Source organism: Eubalaena glacialis, chromosome 18 (assembly GCF_028564815.1).
Source record: "Eubalaena glacialis isolate mEubGla1 chromosome 18, mEubGla1.1.hap2.+ XY, whole genome shotgun sequence".
NCBI classification, from domain to species: domain Eukaryota; kingdom Metazoa; phylum Chordata; class Mammalia; order Artiodactyla; family Balaenidae; genus Eubalaena; species Eubalaena glacialis.
This window is the reverse complement of record NC_083733.1, coordinates 52,308,818-52,333,745: the sequence shown is the minus strand read 5'-3', so window position 1 is coordinate 52,333,745 and position 24,928 is coordinate 52,308,818. Positions and strand designations below refer to the sequence as shown.

The 24,928-nt window shown below is 49.4% G+C and overlaps 2 protein-coding genes across 3 annotated transcripts; one reads left to right on the top strand and one right to left on the bottom strand.

The window, feature by feature from the left end:
- Positions 1 to 389: 389 nt before the first annotated feature.
- WTIP (WT1 interacting protein) lies at positions 390 to 24,216 on the bottom strand. Of its 2 annotated transcripts, XM_061172696.1 has the most exons (8): positions 23,396 to 24,209; positions 18,200 to 18,301; positions 6,499 to 6,566; positions 6,277 to 6,339; positions 5,980 to 6,110; positions 5,126 to 5,177; positions 4,355 to 4,423; positions 390 to 1,580 (listed from the first exon to the last, which is right to left on the bottom strand). In XM_061172696.1, exons 1-8 carry the CDS (start codon positions 24,075 to 24,077, stop codon positions 1,440 to 1,442), a joined length of 1,308 nt encoding a protein of 435 aa, XP_061028679.1. In that variant the 5' UTR covers positions 24,078 to 24,209; the 3' UTR covers positions 390 to 1,439. The 2 variants fall into 2 exon arrangements, with proteins under 2 accessions (XP_061028679.1, XP_061028680.1); XM_061172697.1 differs by lacking the exon at positions 5,126 to 5,177 and having other exon boundaries at positions 1,465 to 1,580; positions 23,396 to 24,216.
- LOC133077651 (TMF-regulated nuclear protein 1-like) lies at positions 24,076 to 24,669 on the top strand. The gene has a single exon (XM_061172440.1). It carries the CDS (start codon positions 24,076 to 24,078, stop codon positions 24,667 to 24,669), a length of 594 nt encoding a protein of 197 aa, XP_061028423.1.
- The last annotated feature ends 259 nt before the right edge of the window (positions 24,670 to 24,928 follow it).

Genomic DNA, 24,928 nt, shown 5'->3' with positions numbered 1-24,928 from the left:
GTGGACTTAAAATATTCCGTAAAAACCACCGTGATGGTTATTGTGATTAGGAGGTCTCTCGCCGCAGGGGCCACCCACAAGTGCAAATCCAACATAAGCCATCAGTGAGAAGCTTCGCAATGCTTATGTGTCTTTCAGAGAAAAAGAAAAAAAATCTACATTTCCACATACCACATTTCATTAGGTAACCGCTCTCAAGACAATGACATAAACAAAACCCCAAGCTAGCCTAAAGTCTGAAAGGCAAACACATATTTTGAGATTTTAGAGGAATTTACACAAAAATAGTTAAACTACAATGTTTTACCACCTGAACACTAGCTATATGATATACAAACTGCACATTTGTGAGTTTCTTGTAACTTTCCTAAGAAATAACAACCGTGGGCCAGGTTTTTAGAAGAAAACTATATTCTTTTAAAGAAAATGAAAACATTCTCAAAGGAAAAACTTAATTTAAGTCAAATCATATGCTTTTGTTGTGGAGCCCGATACACAGTGCTTTCCTGTAACAGATGGGCAGGGCGCCCCCTCGCGGTCTCTCTCGACCGAGACCTGTGGCTGGAATTCTGCACGAGGTGTTCTTTTCCCGAGGCCGAGGACGGGAGGGTTTGGGAACGAGGAGCCAGGGATGGGAAGACCGGGGCGGGATGAAGGCTGAAAACGCCCATCGGAATCCCGGTGGCCAAAACCCGCAGTGACCACAATGGCCAAAGGGAGGGCTCCTTCGCAGGCCCCACTCCCTAAGGGTGTAATTCCTCACCCCCTCCTGCGACCCCTCCCAAACGAACCCTTCCCACCCACCAGTGGGCCAGGCGCTTATGAGACAAACACGCGTGCCCTCCGCCAACCCCCGCCTCCCCGGAGCGTTCTTGAAGAGGGTCCCAGACCCCTTCTATACAGGGAAACTGACTCCCGCCCCGAGGCCAGTCGGAGGACGGCGGCCGTGTACCCCGCGCCCCTGCACGTGGTAACGGCCACCTTCAGCCCCGTGACCCAGAGCCGGTCTGGGAGCCTGCCCCCGGGGCTACGGGGCACAGGGGGTCCCGAAACAGAAGGCGGGTGAGGGGGTGGGGGCGGGAGGCGGCCAGGGCCCGAAAGAAAGGAAGCCGTTTGAGGAGGCACAGACGGTGAATAAATATTAGTAGCTTCGCCGCGGGGCCGGCCCCTCGGACAGCAGCTCGGTGGCTGGTGGGAGTAGGGGTGGGGTGGGAGCCGGCGGCCGCGCCCACCCTGACACAGAGCTCCGACACTGACCTGGGTCACCCATCGCCGGCGCGCGCGCAAAAATATACTCGCGCAAAAACACGTGCGTGCGCAGGATAACACGCGCTCCTGAGCGAAAAAACGCGCGCGTGTGCACGCAGACAGAAACACACGCGCGTGCGCGCCTGCGCGCGCACAGACACGCCCCCAGGGTCGGGCTACCCGCCCCCAGCTCAGAGCTCGGTGACGTGCACAGCAGGTGAGGGAAGTGGGCCTGGCCGGAGGCGCCGCAGGTGGCAGCGGCGGCACAGCAGGTGGCCCTCCAGGGGGTAGCAGCGGCGTCCATCCTCCCCGCTCAGCTGCAGCCCGCAGTCCTAGGGAAGAACACAGTCCCGGCGCCAGAGTAAGCAAGGGAGGGGTGCATCAGAGATCTGTAGGACCCTGCCCACCTTCCGGAGGACTTTGGCCTTTACTCTTTGGGGGAAGGGGGTCAGGAGCCCAGTGTTGGACACCCCGAATTGGAGAGCGTCTTAACACATCCAAAAGAGCCAGCCAGGAGGGAGGTAGTCGGCCACTAGGCTGGAGTCTGGGAGAGAGGGCTGGGCAGTAAATGGGGGCATCAGCATAAAAATGTTACAGTTTTTAACAACAAAACAACAGGAGTTTCTCCCAGGGAGTGCAGATAACTAGAAAAGAGAAGAGAACAAACAGCTGAGCTGTGGAAGCTCCAACTTTAAGAGAGGAAAGAAGAGGAGCAGAGCCAAGATTTTAGGGGAAGATAAAAGAGGAAAACCAAAAACAGCCTGTCCTAAGGGCACAGTGAAGAGGGCGTCTAGAAGGGAGAGTCTAGGAAAGTTGCTGTGAGCTTAGGACAGTGACAACTGAGAATCATCTCCTGGTTCCCCACATGGGGGTCACTGGTGACCTTGGGAAGGGGGGGGAAGGTCAAATGGCTGACCTCAGTGGCCTTAAGAGATAATGGAACGGAAGACCTGAAGACATCAAGTAAACAAGGAGTTTTGCTTTATGTCCCTTATCTTAACCATTTTTACCACTTCAGGATATTTTATAGGCTAATTTTCTGTTTAACAAGTTATGTGATTCGTGTTTGACCTCTAACAGGCAGGAAATGTGAAGGGCAGCCATGGAGGATGGTGTGCTGCAAGCGACAGCAGGGCACCAGGCAAGACCTACTGGACAACTTTTTCCTTCCTTTCGCCCCCCACCCCAAGAAGGCCCCTTTGGTCACAGTCTCACTGCACCCAGGGCTGAACTCCAACCTGGAAGCTTTGACACTTGTTACCCAAAGGCCCTGAGACCAACATCTGCCCTGCCCCACACAGGTGATGGAGCTGGGCTGGTGTGATGGAGCTTCATGTCCCAAGCAACTCAGGTCCCAGGTGTCTTCCATGTCCTGTCTGGCCACAGCCCCCTGTTCCCATCCAAGGGTCTCCCCTGGGGACAGCAGCGCCATGTCTCACAGCCCCGAGGCGCTGGTTGTAATCTGCCTGCAGCTTGACCTGCTCCTGAACTCTCAGCATCAGCCTTTCCTTAAGGACTGAGCTTAGCGATCCCAAGGGGACACTGCAGTCCCCAGGACGGCAGAGCAGGATGCCCTCCTACGGTTGCTGGAGGAACTGTGGCCCCTCTGCAGGCCATGCCTGCTCCTGATCCCCCTTCCCTGGTCCTCCAGCAGGATTCCTATTCCCTTTGGGCCACTTGCCCCCATCAAGGCAACCTGGTTCCAGATGGACCCTAGATTCCTACTGAAGGTTTCTCACTGACACGCCTGCTCTTCCCTGGGGGCTCTGAAACCCAACACTTGGTTTTTCTCCTACCTCTTGGTCAGTCACTCATTCTAGGCCTCCTGTGTGGCTGCTCTGCCTGAATGCATCCCCGGAATGTTGGAGCTCCCTGGGCTATCCTGAGCCCCCGCTCCTTCCTCTACAGCTCTTCCTGCAAGACCTCATTTACTCCCCTGGCTTCAGTGGCCAGGTACATGCCCATGATGGGACTCCTGCTACCGGCCATGACAGTAACAAGGACTGGATTTCCCGCCCTACCTTTAACAATGGCAAACTGGGCAAAATATATGAACGATGATTCACAGACTCTGAACAGGCAAGGCAGGCCAGTGATCTCTGAGAGAAGGGAAACTAATAAGGAGAGCCCTACAATTGCCCCAGGTTACTGCCTGGAGAGATTTTTCCAGGCTGCCCATTGGTCTCCCTGAATTGAGAATTTGGGGAGGCAAAGGCAACTAGAAACCACAGGGCAGAGTATCAGAGAGGAAAGAGCTATGTATGCCAATGACTCCCAAACTCCTACACCTGTACCAGAGTCTTTATACTCCAGCACATCCGGCTGCCGCCTGGATAGTTCCATTCAGGTGTCTCCAGCTACCAAAAGTGAGATCATCTAATGCCTTCCTGCTCTCACCCTCACTCTCTCCTGGGGTCGTAATGGACACCTTCCAACCCCTCAACTCCCACGTCCAATCACTGACCAAATCCAGTCCCTTGTACCATCTAACCAACACTAAACTCAAGTCTACTTGCTGGAACCCAGGGCCACAACCTTGACTCTACCTGCCTCCTCAGGGAACCCCAGCCCCTACTCCCTCTTCCTCCATTCATTCTCTGCGTGAGTGCCCTTTCTAAAATCTCAGTGACATCGCGTCATCCTTTTTCGATCCTTCTCCATTGCCCTCAGGATAAGTTCATGCTCCTCAGCTCAAGCGGCCTTTCGTCCCCAGCTCCTGCCACCTTCTCCAGTGAAACAAAACTGCACACTCACCTTCACACCTTAGCACATTCTGCTTCCATTGCCTGAAAATGCCCTTCTCCCTGCTCCTTGGCTAACTCTTATTCATCTTTCAAATCTTAGCTTGGGTGTCACCTCCCCCAGAAAGCCTTCCTTGATTTTCCAAGGCCTGCTATGTGCTCTGAAAACTCCCCTTGATAGCAATGATAACCCTGTATAAATACTGCCTGAGTACCTGTCTCTCTGGAGGACAGAGACTGTCTTTATTCTCTGTGAATGGGGTAGAACCATAGAGGAGGGGAGCCCCCAGGGTACCTGGGGAGAAGGCGGCCCGTGTGAGAGGGGGACTGCCCTGGCCGCCGGCCTTGCGGGGGGCCAGGCTCACCTCGCAGTGATAGCACTCCACGTGGTAGTCTCTGTCCATGGACACCACACGGACGGTTGTCTCGCAGCCCTGGAGGAAGAGACAGGGCTTGAGGCGAACTGGGCGGTGGGCACATAACTACACGATGCGCTCCTGTCATGGGGGCTGTGCCTTCACACCCGTGTGAGCTCTGACGTGGGTGCTCCCATGGGGCCAGAACAGGCATCAGTGGGTGCACACAAGTGGATGTGCGTGTGCCGTAGGCCTCCTCCCACGGCTGCAGCCGAGAGCACGCACGCTTGCTGATGGGAGCCGTCACGTGGGTGTCAGTGTGTGCGTACGTGTTCTTTTCAGTTCTTTGGAGTCAGGAAAGACCACTGCCAGGCCTGCTTCCCCAGGGCCAGCATGTGTGGAAGACCCAGTGCCGAAGAGAGGTGCACCACCCGAGGATGTCTCCTGCACAAACCGCATCCTTCTCTCGTCTGCTCCCCCACCATCTCAGCTGCGGGCTCACAGAGCCCGGGGCCAGTCCTGACATCGACGGGCAACGGAGCTGAGGGGGCAGTGGGGCAGCCAAGCAGCAGGGGCCACCATTTCCCTCTAACTCATGCGGGGACACCTGCACCGTTCGTGCACTGGGCACAACACACGTCCCTCAGCCCAGAGGGACAGGGGGCAGGGGCGCCTGCTCATCCCTCCCACTGGGGCCCGAGACCTGGGGCCAACCCAGGCAGGACCAGCAGGGCCAGGCGGGGCCAAGCACCTGACCATCTCCAGGTGAGTGGTTCCTACCTGTGCAGGGAGGATAGGACGGGCACAGGAGGCACATTTTGGTGCAAAAACCCTGGAGGAATAAAGGAAACCAGAAGTGACCAGCTGAGTGACCAGAGGCCAAGGGCACGAGGACAGGTCCACCCATAGTAGCCCCATGACGTGGCCCGAGCATCAGGCCCCCTCTCTCCTTGTGCGGATGTGTTGGGGTAGGAGCATCCTATGCTATGCCTTCTTGGCACTGGCCTTTTATGTGGTGCCCCAATTCACCTCCACCCCATCACCTCCTCCAGGATGGCTTCTTCACGTTCTGCCCTGGCCTCTCCCTCATGCTTCCTGTCAGTCATTGCCCCCTCATGTCTAGGCTTGGGCCTCCCCTAGCTGAGACCCCTGCAAAGCCTGGCTCCACACTGAGTACCAGGAACCGATGCCCAGCACCAACCCCATGCAAGGCAGCAGCACAGGACCAGAGGTCCGAGGGCTGAGCCTGGAGCCACAGCAAGGGAGAATGGATCACCTGGTCACATGGGTACCGGATAGGCAGAAGGAGACTCTGCAGAGACCCCAAGCCCCCCATTCCAGGCAGAAGAGTCCTGGCCTGGCCACTAGAGCAGCGGGACAGAAGCTAGATGGGGCAGCCCAGAGTCCCCACCACTAGGACGAGGGGGTGCAGGCAAAGGCAGGGGGAGGAGAGGACTGAGACAGAAGGCTCCAGGCAGAGATCTGCGCCTCGCCCCAACCACTGAGCACACAGCGGAGGCCAGAAGTGAGCAGGCCAAGAATGGAGGGCACAGACAGGCAGGCCAGAAAAGTACTCCTGGGGAGAGGCAGGGGAACCACGGGAGTCACACTGCTCCATAGCGCCGGCTACTCACGTGTGATAATCTCGGACACAGTAGATGTTGTTCTCCACGTCCACAGTGAAGGGCACCCCGTCCAGGCACTCGTTGCACACCGAGCACCGGAAGCAGCCCGGGTGGTAGGACTTCCCGAGGGCCTGCAGGATCTGGGGGCGGGAGGCACTGAAGGGTCAGTGTAGGTGGAAGGCTCAGCACAGCCCCCAGAAGACACTCTGGCTCTGAGCCCCCGGCAGGTCTCCAACAGGTGAAAGGGTGGGGTCCTTGACTCTGCGCATGTCAGAGGGGCTCCAGGAGCCTGGGGGAGGTTCTCACCATCTCCATGATGAGGTGTCCACACACGCTACACTTGTCAGCCGTTTGCTGGAACCCGGAGTACTGGGAGGGGACACAGGATCCAGGATGTTATGTGACAAAGGGGCACTCGCTGCCCAGCCAGCATCTGCTTCCTGGCCTCAGGTCACCACATGAATCAGAAGGAGGGTCCCCGCCCCTGCTCCCACCCATGGCACCAGCCAGGGCACAGCTTTGACTCACCAGGAAGTCCTCCTGGCAGTACACTTTCTCACCCACATTGTAGAACGCCTTCCCGCGAAGTCGTCTCCCTGCAAGGATGAGGGTTGAGAAGGGGGTCCCTGGACTGCTGGAACCAGGGACGACGCTCCTGCTGCCATTTCTCAGCACCCTCCTCCAACAGATGAGAAGCCGATTGCAGACAAATTTTTAAATTTCCCTCTAATGTTATGTTATTATCATTACACTAATTAATATTTTTTAAAAATTAAATAGAATATGTTGTTGACAAAACGGTGGTAAGAGGTCGTCAAAGCAAACGTATGAAGACCTGTTTCTCAAATGTAAACCGAAGTTCTGATAATTAAAAAAAAAATTTGCTTTAAGTTCAGTGGAATTCAGAGCAGACTCCACAGAATGAATTTTTTTTTTTTTTCTTTTTACTTTCTCTTTATTTTATTTTTGGCTGCGTTGGGTCTTCGTTGCTGCGCGTGGGCTTTCTCTAGTGGTGGCGAGCGGGGGCTACTCTTCGTTGTGGTGCACGGGCCTCTCTCATTGCGGTGGCTTCTCTTGTTGCGGACCACAGGCTCTAGGAGCATGGGCCTCAGTAGTCGTGGCTCAGGGGCTTAGCTGCTCTATGGCATGTGGGATCTTCCCGGACCAGGGCTCGAACCCGTGTCCCCTGCATTAGCAGGCAGGTTCTTAACCACTGCGCCACGAGGGAAGCCCAAGAATGAATTTCTTAATCTAGAAACGTTAGAAGTACAACTCTCACCAGGAGAAGGAGCCCAATATAAAAAAAGGGATCCTTTATTCCAAGGATGCCAGGATAGTTCAACATCGGCAAATCAGTCAGTGTGATACATCACATTAACAAAATGAAGGATAAAAATCCTATGATCATCTCAATAGACATAGAAAAAGCATTTAATGAAATTCAACATACTTTCATAATAAAAACTCTCAACAAAGCGGGTATAGAGGGAACGTATCTCAACATAATAAAGGCCATATATGACAAACCCACAGCTGATATCATAAACAATGGTGAAAAGCTAAAAGCTTTTCCTCTAGGATCAGGAACAAGACAAGGACGTCCACTCTCACCACTTTTATTCAACACAGTATTGGAAGTCCTAGCCAGAGCAATTAAGCAAGAAAAGGAAATAAAAGGCATCCAAATTGGAAAGGAAGAAGTAAAACTGTCACTATTTGCAGATGACATATTATATAGAGAAAACCCTAAAGACTCTATCAAAAACTGTTAGAACAAATGAATTCAGTAAAGTTGCAGAATACAAAATCAATACACAAAAATCTGCTGTGTTTCTTTAACTAAAAATGAACTATCAGAAAGAGAAAATAAGAAAACAGTCCATTTACAAGTGCATCAAAAAGAATAAAATACCTAGGAATAAATTTAACCAAGGAGGTGAAAGACCTGTATATTGAAAACTACAAGACATAAACGAAAGAAACTGAAGAAGACACAAATAAATGCAAAGATATTCTATGCTTATGGACTGCAAGAATCAGTATTGTTAGAATGTCCACACTACCCAAAGCAATCTATAGATTCAACACAATCCTTATCAAAATTCCAATGGTTGCACTGTTGGTGGGAATGCAAATTGATAACAGCCACTATGGAGAACAGTATGGAGGTTCCTTAAAAAACTAAAAACAGGGGACTTCCCTGGTGGTGCAGTGGTTAAGAATCCGCCTGCCAATGCAAGGGACACAGGTTCGAGCCCTGGTCTGGGAAGATCCCACATGCCGCGGAGCACCTAAGCCCATGCGCCACAACTACTGAAGCCCGTTCACCTAGAGCCCGTGAGCCACAACTACTGAAGCCCGTGTGCCTAGAGCCCATGCTCCACAACAACAGAAGCCACCACAATGAGAAGCCCTCGCACCACAACGAAGAGTTGCCCCCGCTCACTGCAACTAGAGAGAGCCCGCAGGCAGCAACAAGACCCGACGTGGCCAAAAATAAATAAATAAATAAATTTATTTAAAAAAAAAAAAAAACTAAACTAAAAACAGAACTACCATATGACCCAGCAATCCCACTACTGGGCATATACCCTGAGAAAACCATAACTCAAAATAAGTCATGTATCACAAGGTTCATTGCAGCACTATTTACAATAGCCAGGACATGGAAGCAACCTAAGTGTCCATCGACAGATGAATGGATAAAGAAGATGTGGCACATATATACAATGGAATGTTAGCCATAAAAAGAAATGAAATTGAGTTATTTGCAGTGAGATGGATGCACCTAGAGTCTGTCATACAGAGTGAAGTAAGTAAGAAAGAGAAAAACAAATACCATATGCTAACAACTATATATGGAATCTAAAAAAAAAAAACAGTTCTCATGAACCTAGGGGCAGGACAGGAATAAAGACACAGACGTAGAGAATGGACCTGAGGACACAGGGAGGAGGAAGGGTAAGCTGGGACGAAGTGAGAGAGGACCACTGACATATATACACTACCAAATGTAAAACAGATAGCTAGTGGGAAGCAGCCGCATAGCACAGGGAGATCAGCTCAGTGCTTTGTGACCCCACCTAGAGGGGTGGGATAAGGAGGGTGGGAGGGAGACGCAAGAGGGAGGGGATATGGGGATATATGTTTGCATATAGCTGATTCACTTTGTTATACAGCAGAAACTAGCACAACATTGTAAAGCAATTATGCTCCAATAAAGATGTTAAAAAAAAAATTCCAATGGTATTTTTAGAACAAATAATCCTAAAACTTACATGGAACCGCAAAAGACCCTAAATAACCAAAGCAATCTTGAGAAAGAAGAAAAGAACTGGAGGCATCATGCTTCGTGATTTCAAACTGTATTACAAAGCTACAGTAATTAAACAGTATGCTGTTGGCATAAAAACAGACACATTCATCAATGGATCAGAATAGCAAGCCCAGAAATAAACCCACACATATATGGTCAATTAATTAACAACAAAGGACCTCACATCTGTTAGAATGGCTATTATCAATAAGACAAGATGTACAAGTGTTGGTTAGGATTTAGAGAAAAGGGAACCCTCGTTCACTGTTGGTGGGAATGTAAATTGGTACAACCTCTGTGGAAAACAGTATGGAGGTCCCTCAAAAAATTAAAAATAGAACTAGCATATGACCCAGCAATTCCCTTTCTGGGTATTTATCTAAAGAAAACAAAAACACTAATTCACAAAGATATCTGCACCTCTATGTTCATTGCATCATTATTTACAATAACAAAGAGATGGAAACAATCTAAGTGTCCATTGATGGATGAATGGATAAAAAAATTACACACACACACACACACACACACCAGAATATTATTCAGCCGTAAAAAGAATGAAAATTAAATCTTGGCATTTGCAACAACATTGATGGACCTTGAAGGCATTATGCTAAGTGAAATAAGTCAGACAAAGAAACACAAATGCCGTATGATCTCTCTTATATGTGGAATCTTTTAAAAAACAAAAAACAAAAAAACAAGCTCATAGATACAGAGAAGAGTTTGGTGGTTGCAAGACACAGGGGGTTGGGGATGGAAGAAATGAGTGATGTGGGGTTTTTTTAGTTTAAACAAATTGAACAAAAACTTTAAAAGAAAAAGGCATCCTTGTCAAAGCCACAGCCCCAGCAGACCTATGAGAGGCATTCCCATTAGAGTCAGGAGATGACAACACCTAACCAGGAGCAAGAGGGAACCTCCCCCACCTGATGAAAGCCCCACAGCTCACATCAGACATAATAGTGAAATATTAAATGTTTTTCCTCTTAGGATTCAACAGTATACTAGACGTGCTAGGCAGTGCAATAAGACAGGTGAGAAAGGAAAAACTATGAACACAAATGACATGATTGTGTTATACAGAAAAACATAAGGAATCTATGAAAAAACTGCTAGAACTAATAAGTAGGTTTAGCAAAGCTGTAGAATAGGTGGTCAATATATGAAAACCAAAAATGTTTTTATATTCTAGCAACAAGTGATTGGAAAATAAACTTACAATTTTTATTTTTATTATTTTTAATACATTTTACTAGCACCTTCAGTATTCCTTTTTTTTTTTTAATATCTATTTATTTATTTGGTTGTGCCAGGTCTTAGTTGCAGGAGGCGGGCTCCTTTAGTTGCAGCTCGCAGGCTGCTTAGTTGCGGCTCACCAGCTCCTTACTTGCAGCATGCGGGCTCCTTAGTTGTGGCATGTGAACTCTTAGTTGCAGCATGCACGTGGGATCTAGTTCCCTGGGCAGGGATCAAACCGGGCCCCCTGCATTGGGAGCGCGGAGTCTTAATCACTGCACCACCAGGGAAGTCTCCTAAACTTACAATTTTTAAAATGCATTTTTAACAGCATCCCAAAAAACCCATAAAATACTAAGGGATAAATTTAATGAAAGATGTGTCTGACTTTACTCAGCAAAACCAAACTTTGCTGAGAGAAATTTTAAAAGAGCTATATAAATAGAGAGATATACCACTGCTGGAAGACAGTTCTCCATTGGATCCCTTCCATTTCTGCACATCTTTCAAACGGCTTGCAGCTTTCATTCTGGATCTTTCCAAGGACATCTGTGGAGCAAACTGCTTAGAAGACAGAGATAGCATCTCCCTCTGAAGCAGAAGGCAGGTTGGTTTGCTGTTCAGTAAAAATAAAGATAATGTGCTTCTCTGGGATAAGAGTCAGACAGCTTTGCTGGCAGCCCATTATAAAATCCTGGGGTTCCCTGAGCTCAGGGTTCCTCAGCCATGACATAGAGACCCACCGCGTGTGCAGCACACACCTGGCATCCACGTCACCACTGTGGGACCAAGGAGGGCACACAGAACCGATGTGAACATAAGCTCACACTGCCTGCAGTGCTGTATCTGTCCCAGGAAGGTCACGTCTTCAGCCAGCACCCGTGAAACACTGGCAGGCTAACTAGTCAGCTTGCACGTAGGGAAAAATCTTGGACCCTGCACAGTTCCGACAACCATCTTCATGGCTTCAAACGTTCTCATATCAATTCTCCCCAAATTGATCTACACATTCACTGCCGCCCAATCAAGTTCTCAGCACTCTATTTTTTTTGTGGAAACTGATGTGCCAATTTTTCAATTTATATAGAAATACAAAGAACCTAGAATAGCCAAAATAATCTTGGAAAAGATCAACAAAACTAGAAAACTTACACTACCTATTTTAAGACGTACAGAAATCAAGACAATGTAATATTGTGGTAAGGAGAGACAAAAAAATCAGTGGAACAGAATGGAGGGCAAAAATAGACCCATAAATATTTCAACAAACATACAAGTGGGAAAGCAAAGTCTTTTCAGCACATGGTGCTGGAACAACTATATATTCATATGGAAAACAGAATAAGACTCAATTCCTTACCTCATACCATACATAAAAATTAACATGAAATGGTTATCAACCTAAACATGAGAAACCTAAAGCTTCTAGAAAAAGACAAAGGAGACTATCTTCACGACTTAACAGGGGACAAAAAATTTTAAGTCACAAAAATAATAACCGTAAAACAAAAAAAAAACGGAAGAAAATATTCACAAAACATCTGAAAAGAACTTTTACCATATATATTCCTATAACTAAATAATAAAAGACAACTCCCAATTTAAAAACTGGGCAAAAGAGGGACTCCCCCAGGCGGTCCAGTGGTTGAGACTCCACACTTCCAGTGCAGGGCCTGCAGGTTCAATCCCTGGTCAGGGAACTAAGATCCCACGTGCTGCACGGCAAGGCCAAAAAATTTTTTAAATAAAAATAAAATAAAAAGGGAGTAAGAATTAAATTAAAAATTATTTTTAAAAAAAACTGGGCAAAAGACTTGAACAGACTTCACAAAAGAAGATATAAATGGCCAAGAAACAGAAGAAAAGATGCTCAAACCTCATTAGTTGTCAGGGAAATGCAAATTAAAACCACAGTGAGATACCACTTCAAACCCATTAGAATGGCTAAAACTAAAAAGACTAAAATACCAATTGTTGGCAAATACGTAGCATAACCCAACTCTCTTACATTTCTAGTGGGAGTATAAAATGATACAGCCCCTTTGGAAAATAGTTTGGCAGTCTCTTATGAAGTTAAACGTACACTTAGCCTATGACCCAGAAATTCCATTCCTTGGAATTTACCCAAGAGAAATGAAAACATTTGTCCACAAATGACCTGTACAAGAACGTTCATAGCACAACCTAGTATCTATCAACAGTTAAATGGATAAACAAATTGTGGTATATTCATACAATAAAAATGCTACTCAGCAATAAAAAGGAGTGAGCTACTGATACATGTAACAACATAGATAAAAAAAAAAAGGCGGAGCTTCCCTGGTGGCGCAGTGGTTGAGAATTTGGCTGCAAATGCACGGGACACGGGTTCAAGCCCTGGTCCGGGAAGATCCCACATGCCGCAGAGCAACTAAGCCCGTGCGCCACAACTACTAAGCCTGCACTCTAGAGCCCGTGAGCCACAACTACTGAGCCCACGTGCTGCAACTACTGAAGCCGCGTGCCTAGAGCCCCTGCTCCGCAACGAGAAGCCACCGCAATGAGAAGCCCACGCACTGCAACGAAGAGTAGCTCCCGCTCGCTGCAACTATAGAAAGCCCACGCGCAGCAACGAAGACCCAACACAGCCAAAATTAATTAATTAATTATTTATTTTCTTTAAAAAAAGAGAAAGAAAATAGTACATACTATTATGGTTGCATTTATATGAAGTTCTAGAACAGACAAAACTAATCTATGATGGTAGAAATCAGAACACTGGTTGAGTGGATGTGATGGGAGAACATATGGGGATTAATTGAAAAAAAGGAAAGATGGAAGTTTCTCGGGTGTTTAAAATTTTCTATAACCTTGTTACGGGTGTGAGTAACATAAATGTACACATTTATCCAAAATCTTTGAACTATATACTTAAGATCTGTTTGCTGCACTATATGTAAATTGTACTAAATTAAAAACAAAAACAATGGTAAACCGAATGTATCTTGTGCCAGAGTAAAGAAGTGCTCAAAGAACAATGGGGACATGTCAAAAGGGCACAGGAGTCAACTGGAAGGGACTTCCTCTGGCCAAACTTGAGACAATATGAACATCAAAAAGAATAATGATGGTACTGCAATACATTACATGAATACAAGTCCATAAGTAATAAGAATACTCATAAAAGAAAAAATATATTTGCCCCTGTTCGAGTTTTTTCCTTAATAAAAAGTTTTCAGGGACTTCCCTGGTGATCCAGTGGTTAAGACTCCACACTTCCACTGCAGGGGGCACGGGTTCGATCCCTGGCTGGGGAACTAAGATCCCACATGCCACACAGAGCGGCCAAATAAATAAATAAAGTTTTCAAACATCCCCTAGGGAAATGCACCTTCAACATACACCTCAATGAATTCCCACAGACTTCCACAATCAGAAATTACAAAACACATGAGGAAACAAGGTATCATCACCAAGAGTGAGGAGAAACAATAAACAATAGAAGTAGGACTTCAAAAGTCATCAGCTATTGGGATAATTAGATACAGAATACAGAACAGGTAGGTTTAATATGCTTAAAAAATAAAAACAGATGTCCAAAACATGAAACTACAAAGATTTCTTGGACACGACATTAAAAGCAATGCTGTACCCCAGAGGAAAGTGAGGAGACAAGTGAAAGACCCAAAAAGAAGAAAAAGCAAAAGCCCCGGGAGGCTCCTCAGGAGAATGGAGTGGAAGACCCATGTGTCTCCTCCAAACCCAAAAAGAAGAAATCTTTTTCCAAGGAGGAGCTGGTTAGTAGTGATCTTGAAGAGACAGCTGGCAGTGGAAGTCTTCCCAAGAGAAAGAAATCCTTCCCTAAAGAGGAACCAGTTAGTGACCCTGAAGAGTCAGGAAACAAGAGGGTCCCCAAGAAAAAGAGGAAATTCTCTTCCAAGGAGGAGCCACTCAGCAGTGGACCTGAAGAGGCTGCTGCCAGCAAGAGCAGCAGCTCCAAGAAAAAGAAAAAGTTCCAAAAGCTATCCCAGGAAAATTAGGATGAACATTTCCCTAGTAGGGCGTAACTCGCAGAGATATTTCCCAACCCATCCCCTATAGCCCAATAAAAATAAAAACTAAAAAAAAAAAAAAAAAAGCAATGCTGTAAACAAACAAACAAAAATGATCCTTGGCAGTTATGTTTGTGGCAGTATACGGTTTGTTTTCCCATATGCTTCACAATGTCTTTTAACCAACAGAGGTTTTTAATTCAAATGTAGCCAAATTTGTCAATCCCCTCTTTTAAGTTTGGCAGTTTTTGTGTGAAAAAAAATTTTTTCTTAACCAGAAGATTGGTAAAGATACGTTTCTATATTTATTTCTAAAATTGTCAAGTTTTTCTTTACCCATTTAGGTCTCTGATACACCTGGATTTAATTTCATTATTTTATATGGATAACCACTTTTCCCAGAACCATCTGCAATGCTGTCTCTATCACCCATCAAGTTTTCACACAGACATGGGTCTGTTTTTAAACTCTCCACTCTGTTCCGTTGGTCTATTTGTCTATCCTTGCCCCAGTACCACATGAAATAAATTAATGTAACTATACAATATATATTGACACCTGGTAGTGGAAGTTTGCCCAACCTACTCTTCTTCAAGATCATCTTGATTATTCTTAGCCTTTTGCTCTTCCATTTAAATTTTAGAATTAGCTTGTCAAATTCACGAAAACCTGCTTAACTGGAATTACAATGCATTATAGATCAATTTGGAAAAAACTGACATCTCAACACTATTTTATATACCCATGTTCAACAGTATACGAATATTTACATGATTACGCTATATTTATTTTTCTTGTCTTACTGCAATGACTAGGACCTCCAGTACAATGCTGAATAGAAGACATGGTTGCAGGCGTCATTGTCCTTTCCTCTTTTAAAGGTCCATTTTTCTTATATTTCACCACTGAGTATGATGTTTGCATAGATTTTTAGTAACCAACTTTTATCAGGTTGAGAAAGTTCCTTTTTATTTCCAGTTTGCTAAAATCTGAATGTCAGATTTTATTGACTGCTTGTTCTACTCCTATTGAGATGATTATACAGTTTTTCTTCTTTAGTTTGTTAATGAGGTGAGTTACATTAACGAATTTTCTATTGTGACTCCACTAGTATTCTTCAGATAAGCTCAACTTGGTCATAATATATTATCTTGATTCACACACTGTTGAATTCAGTACCAGTGGAAAGAAGAAGGGAATAAATAAAGAATACCAGAAAAATTCCCAGAACCGAAGGGCAAGTCTCCAGTCTAATGGGGCTCTTTGCGTACGCAGCATAACCAATGGCACAAAGCCTACACCAAACATAAATAAAGCATCCTAAGTCAAGTAGCTGCAATGCACAATTTCAGGAGCACCATTCCTGTTGTATCTATGTAAGTGGCACCCCCTGCAACTGTGCAGTTCACAGCCCTTTCCAGAGGCTATTACAGGATTTGCTCAATGATAGCCCTCTTCCTGAGATCTCCCAAAAGGAAAAAAATGGATCACACACACAAAAATGAGAATCAGAATGGCATCAGAATTGAGCAGCAACCATGGCTTCTGGAAGATAAATCTATGACTTCAAAATGCTTAGTGAAAATTATTTCCAATTTGAAAATCTATTCCCAAACTACAAATTGTGCGGGTTGAATAAAGGCATTTTAGACACAACAGAATTCAGAAAATTTACCTCCCACATTGCCCTGCTTAGACAACTACAGCAAAACACTGGACAGTTTTGGTTGTTTCACAGCTTCGATTCCTCCCTACTTCTCCAAGTTGTGTTCAGTAACCAACCTTACCTCAGACAGCCTGGTGTGTTTAAGGGAAACCTGAATCCACTCCCCTATCCATGGATGGGCTTGATTAGTATAAAGCTAATTCTTCTTCCCTTATAATGGTTCAGAGACTCAGGCAAGTAAGTCAATCAAATCACAGCACTCCCCCCAGCCACAGGGCTTGGTTCAGGAATGGATGTGTGAGATGATCTGGCCAATGATATACAGGAAGATGTTTGCTAGATGTTTTCTGGAAAAGAAGTTTCCCCACCCCAAAAACATGACCAGAAGAAATGGCCCCTCTTCCTCCAGACCAGTGGTGTCCCAGTGGAAGTCTCAAGCTGCCTCAGACATTTCACTACCATAAGAGAAGTTGCCCTAAGGATAAAGCCAAACCCAAGGGAAACACAGCCAAGCTATTCATAGGGCCTAAGCCACTAGATCAATCCCAGCCTGAAGCCAGCCCTATCTCTGGGCTCCCAGTTCAATGAGTCAAGAAATATTCTTAGAGTTTAAGCCTCCTCAGCAGCTTTTCTGTAATCTGCAGCTGAAAGCTTCTTGGAGACAGTGGATTCAATCCAACCAATATACATGGGAAGGCACAGAATGAACACTCCACAGGGGTCCAGAGAGCAACTGGCTCAGACTAAGGAGAGGCCAGGGGCTCCAAGGGGGAACTCAAAAGAATGCCTACTAAAATGGGGCAACTGGAGTGGGGAGAGGAAACTGAAGGATATGATAAGTCAAGACAATGCGAGGAGAAAAAAAGGTTAAAAAAGAAAATTCCAGGAAAAGTAAATGACTATAGAAAAAAGGAGATATAACCCCAGTATAATTCTTGGTTCTGCAGTGAATAATATTTACATAGTCATATATTATAGTAATATAAACCTGGCTTATTGACTTAATCACAACTTATGATGACTACACTGAGAAGACGGAAGGAGAGAGGGGAGAACAGTCAGCCTAAGAACCTATTCCTCATCTACCACAGCAAACATAAGTAAATCATTTCTAAAATTGATAATCAAGAAACAGCAGTGTATGCTGTTAGAACATGGAGGTGCCTACTAGATGAAGTTGCTAAAAAATACTAAGTGGCTGCCCCTGGGGAACAAGACAGGGGTAGAAAGATAAGTGGTTTTTTGCTATTGCAAAAACAGCTTCTCAGGACTATCTGACTTAACACTGTGTACATATCACACTTTTCTTTCTTTTAACATCTTTATTGGAGTATAATTACTTTACACTGGTGTGTTAGTTTCTGCTTTATAACAAAGTCATATTACACTTTTATAAAATAAAATGTTTTGTATTAAAATGTTTTGTGTATATAAATAAAAGATGTCTTCTCAGGGCAAAGCATGAAAGAACAGTAAGAAGATCAAGAGTGCAGACTTATTAGGTCGGTTGGATTATAGTTACTTTTTTCTTTTTATAACTTTGTCTAGGTTAAATTATAACATTTATATTTTATACAGTCTGTAAAATTAGGACAAACAATATACTGTAGGGAAAAAAATATTAGCCCCATATCCAGGCAGGCAGAAGGCACATCTCTGGCTCCACGAGCCCCACCCAGGCAACCAAGAGACATCAGTACCCTGCCCAGGACAGAGGTTCCAAAGCCAAGGGCTAGAAGGGCAGCCTTTCCCTGTGGCCAGCAAAAGGCTCCTCCCTGGCTTCACGCCTCCCTCCCCAGGGCCCAGCAGATCTCCCCAGGAGCCTGGGCCTCTCAAGCAGACTAGGCCAGAAGAAAAGGGGCCACAACTCAGCCTCCTCCACACTCCAGCCTGGGCCAGAGCTGGGTGGTCCTTGTGCCTGGGACTTAGGTGCAAGGGGATCCACAGTACAAGAGGGACAGGGGAGAGGTTACCTACCACAGGAGTTGCAGGTGAAGCAATCGGTGTGATACAGGCTCCCCATTGCCTGGCACGCCTGCCTCGCTCCATAGATGCCAAGCCCACACTTGATGCAAATACCTATGGAAGAAGAGGCAGGAGAGAGCAGCGATCAGCACCAGGACTGTGGACTTGAATGGACGTGCATCCGACCCCCAGCCCTAATGCTGCCCAGCCACGTGATCTTGGGCAAGGAAATTCCATAGGCCTCCATCGCTCCATTACTAATGGCTAACATGGGGACAGGAAGGGTACCACTACTTAGCGTTTGCTGCTGTTGTTGGAGGACTCAAAGAGTTTAGCAGAGCACCTGGCAAGTCAGAGCTAACTGACACTGTCCACACCATCAAAATTACAATGACATGTTTATACCTGGAAAGTTGCTCTAAGCCCCTTCACCTTGATCTGCTCGTGGACAGAGGGAAAATCCTTTCTGCTGTCTATGAACCAAAAAGAATGAAGACCACAAAGGCACAACCAGGGCAGAGTCCCTGACCCTCCCAGCCACACCTCCCTTATCTGTACAATAAGGTCAATTTATTCTCTTGTTCAGTCAACACATGGACACTGACACCCCACATAGTTTAGGTGCCAGAGATTCTGCAATGCACCAAACAAATCCCCCCCCTCAAGGAGCCTGTATTCCAGTGGAGAGAGATAGATGATAGGTAAATCACATCTCAGGTAGAAACAAGTGCTATGGAGGAAAAGAAGGCTGATTAAGAATATGTCTGAGTGTGTGATTTTCAAAGAGGATGGTCAGCGAAGGCCCCAGTGACAAGGTGATATCTGAGCAAAGGTCTAAAGAAAATAAGACAGGGAAGTTGCTCTGCAGGGAATAACTGGGTGGACTTGGGGACCACCCCAGGGTGGGGTGCTTGGCAGGCAGGGGAGGGGTGGTAAGGAGAGTGGTGACCAGCAATGCCAGGGCAAAGGCCAGCACTAGCCTTAGGGAACTCTCTCGCCAGCCCTCCTGGAGACCCTGGAAACTGCAGGTGGCCAGCCCAGACATCAGAGGACCTCTCACAGACTCACCAAAGGTCTCCCATGCCACAAAGGGCATGGAGATGGGCCCCACCTGCCCCCTGGACCCTAAGTCTTCTGGCTGCTTCAGGACATGCTGCCCTCACCCTCTCCTTCCTGCTTTCCACCAGATCTCTCTCCTTAACATTTACCATGGCTGAGCGTCTCCCACCTTAAAAAAAACCTCCCTCCCCCATCAGCCACCCCATTTTCCCCCTGCCCTCAGTCAAGAAAGCAAGCTTAGTCCACATCCTGTCGTCTCCTAACGGTGCAGATTTATGGACTTTCTCTTCTGATCTTGCTAAAGGGGGCCCTCTCCTCCTCTCGGGTCTCCAGAATATGACCCGCACCTGGCTTTCTAGTTCTTCTCTCTTCCCAGTTCTACTGGGTATTCCCTTGCTCAGTCCTGGGTCTCCCATGCCTCAGTCTCCCCAGGGGAAGGAGAGACAGTTCAGATGCCCTCAAACCAGGCAGGAATGTAAAAATGGCTGGTGGGCACCCAGGTGAATGGAGAAGAGAGCCATGGCCGCCGGAGGTCACAGACACGCCTCAGCTCCACTGACGGCTACCGGGGAGGAATGAAGGGCCAGCACTTCTAAAGATTCTGATTTTTCAAGAAAAGCTAGAAATCTAGATTTGTGCATGAAATCCTTCCATACTGAAATTAATTGTTAACTTAAATGTTTTGAGAATTTGAAAGCCAAACACACCACGTCTACAGGTCTCCACACGTGGCTTTACCCCGTCTCCCGGGGAAGTGCCATCTACTCCCAAACGCTCACCCCTGCCGAGGCTCCTGGCACTCTGCCCAGCCTGGATCCCGCTCCTGAGCCACTAATCCACCTCCCAGATGGCCCCAGACCACCTCAGGTCCAGAAGAGAGCTCTGGGTTCCTGCTCAGAAAATGGCACTTTCGCATAGCCAGGTTTCAGGAAGCATCCAGGTCTACCCTGTCTTTCTCACCTCCAACTCTGAATCGGGTTCCTCTGTTCCCTACTCTGGACTTCATTCCCTCCCCTCACTCCCACTGGCCCGATTCAACGTCATCAATTCTCATCCCACTTGCTGCTTCAACAGCCTCCTCACAGCATCCCACCCTGGCCCCCGATAATCCATCCCCAAAACTGCAGCCAGACTTATCTTTCTAAAGCGAAAATGACCCACCCTCACACCTTCACTCTTGTCCATCAACTTTGAAAACGTGACCTTGTCATTTGACTAAGTTACCAGAAAATGCAAGGAGCAAAAGTCGGCTGCTTATTGGAAGCAGAACAGAAGGATGGGTCAGAGGGGAAGTTATGAACTTGTATTATTTGTTTTTCGGTTCTGTTTGATTTTTTGCTAAGTATGAGCTTGCACCACTTTAATGAAAATACACTGAAGAAGGACAACCAGGACCATGAGGTACCTCCAAAATCCAGGCAGCAGACTGTTTCGGAGGAGAGTTGACTCCACCTTTGGGATGCAGTAAGATCCAGACCAACAAGACCTGGCAAATGCCCTCTGGTGTCTGGGGCTGAGGCTGAGGCATCGCCAGGGTGCTGAGCAAGAGCTGGGTCAGTCCAGTGGGAGGAGACAGAGATGGCTGAGGGGAGATCGAAAGCGGATAAGCAAAGACGATGTGTCAACCAGACACTAGGATGAGAAGATGGGATGAAAGGGTGGATGAGACCTTGGGGCCATATAGGTTTGGGTTTGTTGTTTTTTCTTATTTTTCTTGTTGTTGCTTAATGAAAGACCCTTATACATATTTATAACCAAAAGAAAAGGGCCAGTGGAAAGAGGAAAGCTGAAGATGGAGGAGGTAGAGGTTGCAGATGGAAGGACCTTCATCCTCAGACCTGGACATGGACTCGAGAGCCTTCAGGGAAGGGACAGGAAGCCAAGACTGCAACTGCTGACCCCATTATTCTCAGCAAAGTAGAAAGCACGGGCAGGGCCGAGGAGAGAGGCAGGCTGTTGAGGGACTGAAAGAGGGAACTGACCAAGGCTAAGAGTGATGGGTGGTGCCCAGAAGAGCACCAAGGTTAAAGACCATCACTCTGCGGCCTAATACAGCAATAGAAAAGGGGGCTGCAGCACTGACTTGGAGCCAGGGTTCTGCAGGGCAGATAGCAACTAGAGGAATCAGAGGTAGTGGTGAGACGCAGGCAGCAACCAGAACTGAAGACAGCTGAAGCGAGGCAAATCCAGGGTGTGGCCTTGGGGGTGGGTGGCTGAAGAGAAGGCAGAGAGGTCACCAAAGTTAATGAGGTTCTGGAGGCCTGAGGCTGTTGGCTGGCTCATGGCAGCAGAACTTGGTCAGGAGAGATGTCCATGAAAGACAGAGAGCAGCCAGGAGGTGAGCGGGTGCCAGCGCCAAGAAGAAGGGATGGACAGAGAGGAAAAAACACTCCAAGGGTGAGGTTTATCAGAGATCTCTTGAGCTCATGCTACCTGCAGACTTCCTTTTGTAAAATGTTGTATTATTCAGGTTGATCTGTATGAAACTGCCACTTTCATAGTTCCAAAAGGTGGAATATCGGCAGTAAGATATCAGCAGTTCAAGCAAATAGCTGCTCATATTTTTTAAAAATCAGGAAAATGTTACCTAGATCTGGCTTCTCTTAAAAAAGAAACCAAAGATCTATCATCACTCACCTCCCACTCCCACCCACGTGGCTTCAACGGGAGCAGCAGGTCCCATCAGAAAGGATGACCCATCAGACCCTTCACTTCTCCCACTACCTGCCCCGGTCTTCACACAAAGATTCAGGAGTAGCTACGGAGGCCCAGAGAACACACCCCTGCCCAGGCCCTGCAGCGAGTGGGGACAGGAAAAGGGGCGGTATCCCCGGGAGAGAGCGCTGGAATCTCATTCTCTTCAGAAGGCAGCCCAGCTTCTGCTCCTGGTACCTGCCTGGCATGAGAGGCAAAGGCTTCCTACTCCCTCCCTGCTCCCAGGCGGTCTAACAGCAGCCACAGGACCTACCAGACCACAAATTCTCACCGTGATGCTCCTAGATGAGCAGGTCCCCTCCCAAAGGCAGGACAACCCTTTGGCCTACACACTCCCTTGACCACCTGACCCCTCCTGGGCTGCAACCCCAGGGAGCATAATGGAACTGTACACATCCTTACTTGTCTCCTTTTGCCCACATTCTTCCCTCAGCCTGCAATGCCCCCATTGCCTGTCCCATACAACCTCCTTCCTTCTCAAGATCCAGTTCAGGGCAGTCTTGAGCTGCTAGCTGGAATGAACCATGAAATACAAACTCCAGGACAGCCTCAGTCCCAGACATGATAACCACCACCCCCTCCAAAGCCAGGTGCCTGCTTATCAGTAAGGGAGGGAGGGAAGCCCCTCCCCAGGCCTCCTCTCAGAACCTCAAGCCTCAAGTTGTCCAAAGGACTTGGGATCCAAGGGCCAAGGTCAGACTGGGAAAGGGAGGCTGTCAGAGACTGGTGGTCTTTGCAAATGATGTGAAGCAGGATTCCCTTCGGAAACATCCCATATACACAGCACAGCCGAGAGCAAGGACAGCCCAGTATGACCAGCTTAGTCTCCCCCCCTTTCCCCCAGCGTGGGCTTCTCCTCCCTCAAAGACTCTACTTCCAGCCACTACCATTATCAAAGCCTCAGGTCAGGCGGGCTCCGGTGGTATTCAGGCCACGCGACCTCCCTGCCCCTGTTCACAGCCCGTACTGCTAGGGGAAGGGAAACACACAGCTTCGGCTGACCAGCTGATCACAAAGCATCGAGTACGATGAGCTGAGGTAACTGCCAAGGGTTAAGAAGAAATTATTCAAAAATAGCTTCTTCTGCCTATTAACGTGACTTTTTCTCTAAGTTAGGGGCAACGCATCCACTGACTTTGCCAGAACTCCCGGCCCGGAGACCCAGAGGCTAAGCCACTGTCCTAAACAAGCCCTAGACCTGGAGGTTCACACACACACTCCGTCTGCGGGAACAAACGTCGCCAGCTCCCCAGCCCCACGGGAGGGAGACACGCTTTTTGCAGCCCGGTCCCTCGTCCGAAGCCCAGCCCCGGGCCCACCCAGCGCTCTCCTCGGCCGAACCGGCCGCCTACCCGGAGGTCGTCCCCGACCCCCGACGAGGACAGCGGAGGCCCGGGGCCCGGGCGCGCGGGCCGCGCGGCCGCGCTCGCTCACCGAAGTAGTCCCGCGCCGTGCGCGCCTCCAGCGCCCGCTCCAGCTCTCGGGTCAGCGCCTCCAGCCGCCGCTCCGCCGAGCTCGGGGCGCCCTCCCGGCCCGGGGGCAGCTGGAGCGAAGGCAGAGCGAAAGCGGCCAGCCCGGCGGGCTCCGGGGAGCGAGCCGGCGCGGAGCAGGCGCCGGGCAGGAGCAGGTCGGGGTAGGCGCCGGCCGAGCCGCGGGAGCCGAGGCTGGACACGCTGGAGCGCGCGCTGCCCACCGACGGCGGCCCGGGGCCCGGGCGCGGGTCCGAGCGGCCCGAGCGCGGGCTGCCGTGGCGCTGGTCGTAGCCCAGGCTGATTCCGCTGGAGCGGGCGCTGCCGCTGCCGCCGCCGCCGCCGCCTCCGTCGGAGCCCGCCAGGCTGGCCCGCGGGCTGCCCGCCGGCTGCGCGCTGAGCTCGGGGGCCGCCGCGCGCCGCGGGCCTCGCTCCCCGCGGCTCAGTCCGTCCACCCCGGCCTCGGGGCCGCCGCCGCCGCTGCCCTGCCCTCTGCGGCCCAACGCCTGCGCCGCCTCGTCTCCCGGCCCGGGCCGCGGCCCCCGCCGACCCCGGCCCGGAGAGTCGCCGCCCGGCTCCAGCTCCCGCAGGGCCAGCCCGGCCAGGAGCAGAGCCGCCTCGTCCGCGGCCGCCCGGGAGCGCTGCATGGCCCGGCCCGCCGGCCCCGGCGCGTCACCTCCGCCTCCGCTTCCCGCCGCCACTCCGGCCGCGCCGCCGCATCGTCCGCCCGAAGCCCGGAGCCCGCCCCGGGACCCCTGGGCGCGGGGCGGGGCCGGCGCCGGGCCGGGGTCGCTCTGCGGGCCACGCGCGGTCCGGGGGCCGCGGCGCTCCGCTCGGTGGCGCGCGCGGCGGAGGAATGTGCGCTCGGAGGCGCCGGGCCGCGTCCCCTCCTCCCTGCGGCTGTGCGGGGGGCGGAGGGACTCCTTTGTGGGGGCAGGAATGCGAGGAAGGAGACGGCGCTGCGGCCTCTGGAATGTGGGGGGAGTGGCGGCGGCGGAGCCGCGGTGTCCGCGCTTCGCCGCGAGCTCGGAGGGGCGCGGAGCCTGGGCTGGGCCGCCGGGGCGTGCGGCTTGGAGCTGGCGCTCGAGTGGCGGAGCGGCCAGCTGTGGCGCCGCGGGGCGGGGGTTGGGGCGGCCCGGGCTCCGTTGTGCGCCCCGACCGTCGGGCCTCTGGAAAGATCCCGTATCCCCGCGGGCTGAGCTGGAGGCGGCTCCCCCAGTCCCGGCCAGCGAAATATGAGCAGTTGACAAACGTTTCCCACATCCTCCCCCATCTTGCTTCCCAACGCCGCCACGGTTTCAGGCGCTGGGCCGAACAAGTTCGGCCTTGGGCAGAAGCGCTGCACCCATCTGCCCCAGGACACTGGAGACCACTGCGCGTCTCCACTAGATGCGACCCCAGCATCTAGCGTGACCCCGAGATCCTAGCGTGTCCCAGGGCCATGTGGCTGCGCACTGGTTTCGGGTGCCCCCACCTGCCTGGTGGGGAAGGCGCCTTG

Coding starts and splice junctions, on each gene's coding strand:
- LOC133077651 (XM_061172440.1), top strand. CDS start 24,076: ATGGCCCGGCCCGCCGGCCCCGGCGCGTCACCTCCGCCTCCGCTTCCC.
- WTIP (XM_061172696.1), bottom strand. CDS start 24,077: ATGCAGCGCTCCCGGGCGGCCGCGGACGAGGCGGCTCTGCTCCTGGCC. Junction 6,567..18,199: donor CTTCACCTGCAACTCCTGTG/GTAGGTAACCTC, acceptor TCATCCTTGCAG/GGAGACGACTTCGCGGGAAG. Junction 4,424..5,125: donor GTCCTATCCTCCCTGCACAG/GTAGGAACCACT, acceptor CTCTTCCTCCAG/GGCTGCGAGACAACCGTCCG.